General features: G+C 37.1%; 1 protein-coding gene across 2 annotated transcripts in view; it reads left to right on the top strand.

Annotated features, from left to right (window-relative positions):
- The window catches only part of LOC101849151, a 25,949-nt gene extending 24,320 nt beyond the window's left edge, over positions 1 to 1,629 (top strand). For both annotated transcript variants that reach the window (XM_035971765.1, XM_035971767.1), the window contains one exon: positions 1,366 to 1,629. In XM_035971765.1, the coding sequence (XP_035827658.1) occupies positions 1,366 to 1,416 (51 nt within the window). In that variant the 3' untranslated portion in view covers positions 1,417 to 1,629. The remainder of the gene's footprint in view (positions 1 to 1,365) is intronic.
- Positions 1,630 to 2,617: the final 988 nt, after the last annotated feature.

Raw genomic sequence — 2,617 nt, 5'->3', positions numbered from 1 at the left:
TTAAACCGGATTTGAATCCGAATAGCGATAAAAAAAAAAATTCTCTAAACTTGTTCTCCTTTCACCTCCTTAAAAAAAAAAAAAACCACTTACCAAAAAAATGTTTCATGAAAATCCGTACCCAACAGGACTGAGCCAAATAGATGAAGAATCTTAATCAAAAACGCAACACTGGAGATTCAAACAGAGAGCATTCATACTATAGCCCCGTATGAGCCAACAATGCAACCTATTTTTATTTTCATTTATTTATTTTTTTAACTTTTTTTTTGGGGGGGGGGTTGACACTAATTTGTGTACCTTTAATCTAAATGTTTTCTGAGCGTGTGTAAATCCCTTGTGTTGTCATGCATTGTTTACTTGATAACTGGAACGTCGTCTTTGGGTTCTCTTTAAAAAATATAAAATGCTACAGCTGGAAAGTTTCCCTGCGATTGAACAAGCTTCAGAAATATTTTCGTTAGGCCAATTTTTTCCGTACCATATCGTCAAAAATGAACTGAGAATAAACTGAATCAAAGCAATAAGAAGGTGAATGTCGATCATTTCGTTCATAAACGAAGAGCCTCATCAATTTTGCAGCAATTATGGCACGTGTATTATCAGTTGTTGTCTTTTCTTGAACCTTTATTCCCCGAGTAAGCCCAGATCGTGCCAATTTCACAAAGGCCTCAAATCACAACGAATTATTTTCAGTCTATTATTGGATCAATAATGAGAAAAGAGTGTATTTTTCTGGTTTCACTTATAGATTATGACAAAAGAATGCCTTTGGTATTTTTCTCCCCTTCTATCTTGTACTTGTTTTGAAATTGTCATCGCGTTTAAAAACCTATAACCATTGTATATAATACAAGTAAGACATTTTTACAGTTATCTAGCTGTTTTGAATGTCACAGAAGAATGAAAGGGGGAGCACAATGCTTTTTTTTTACCTTTTTCATTCAACTTTGCGGAAGAATACAGGATCTAGGAATAAATGGCCAGCCCAGTGTTCCTTTAACATTATTTTAGTATGTAGTAATCTATACAATAATTCGGTTCATTCTCTACATGTACAAATCCGTTTGTTACAAGTAGTTTTGTAAAAGAAAATAAAGTAATCTGACTGCAAAATCAAGATAGAGATAAGGCCAGAGATGCTTCCCTTTCCCCCCGTAGCTTAGGCTGTTTTAAACACACCTTGCGGAATGGAAATAGACCGAAATCATATTTTACTTTTTGTATGCAGAGATAGTATTGATTACGATGGGGGCAACTTTTAGCAAGTCTTGATACTTAATCTCTATAAACTGTGTTGTTTGTATTTCAATGTCTCTGCTATTAATTTTTACTGTCAACATTCTCTTTCCTGATGTTCCACAGATATTTGGTCTGATCCTGACGTACGCGGTGATTTTGCTACAGTTCAATTGAACAAACCCGTAATTTCGATCAATGCACAACAATGCCAAGCAGGTCCACCTCTTCTCTAAGACTTTGGGTTGCAGTTTACGGCGAGTTGGCAAGATAACAATCACGAATATTATTATGATCTGCAGGAACAGACATGAACTATTGTAACTGAGAAGACGCAAAAAAGGTCACCAACCCCAACGTGTCATCTTTAACCCCGCCAAATGAAAAAAAGGAGTCTTTATTTTTTATACAAGCACACTCGGGTGGAAACCGGTGGCCATACCTGTTGTTTCTTCATACGAGTTTCTCAATTTATTCGTGCTGGCAGTAACTATAGTCAAGGGCTGTGACAGCAAACCAGTCTAACAAAAGCACGTCAAAAGGAGTTGGAACTCGGACCATCTGCAGTGGCACGAGTCAAAAGCAGCACTGGGGAAAAGCAACTGTAGTCACAAACTGGAAATTATGAGGGTGTCAATTTTAAAAGCTTGTGGACTCACAACTTTATATTTGTTTGACTGGTGGTGTATTGTTAAGTGTTGTTGAATGGGAAATCTAACAACAATAATCAACCAAAAGCTGAACAGAAATACTGTTTTGAGTCAACAATCGTTCAAAATTGGCACCTTCACTATTTACTGTTTGTGACTACAGTCATTTTTACCTTGTAGTCTTCAAGTTGGTGGAAGAAGCAGGACAGTATGGGAGGTTGAGGATCTTCAGCACCTGTGACAATGATGGTGATCAATTTAAATGTTCATGACAACTTTCTGCCATTACGAAAACCAGAAATGACTTCCCCTGGAGGAATAAGTCGTTTTGTTGGTTTGGTTTGGTTTCAAACTAAAGAGGGCACCACTTTGTGCGTCCTTTTCTGTGATTTCCTGACTACAGACATGCAAATAACGTCCCGTGCAGAAAAATCAACAAAAGAACTAATGTGAATGCTGGTCGCACAATGCAGAGCTTTATTTTTGGAGCAGGAAGGAGGGCATCTCGCTCAGAGACGCGCAACGTTATGTACTACAGACCACTCACATAGCTTGAAATTGTCGTTCATTCACTCAGTCCTCGGATACTTACGTCACCCTTTAGTCCAATAAACATCTTATTTGTTGTCATTGAAGATATTGTTTTTATCAGATCCATTTGTATTATTGTTTCTTCTACTACTACTACTACTACTACTACTACTACTACTACTACTACTACTACTACT

The sequence above is a fragment of the Aplysia californica genome, unplaced genomic scaffold, assembly GCF_000002075.1.
Source record: "Aplysia californica isolate F4 #8 unplaced genomic scaffold, AplCal3.0 scaffold00501, whole genome shotgun sequence".
In the NCBI taxonomy this organism is placed as follows: domain Eukaryota; kingdom Metazoa; phylum Mollusca; class Gastropoda; order Aplysiida; family Aplysiidae; genus Aplysia; species Aplysia californica.
Note: the sequence above shows the minus strand (reverse complement) of the source record. Positions and strands in the feature narration are given on the sequence as shown.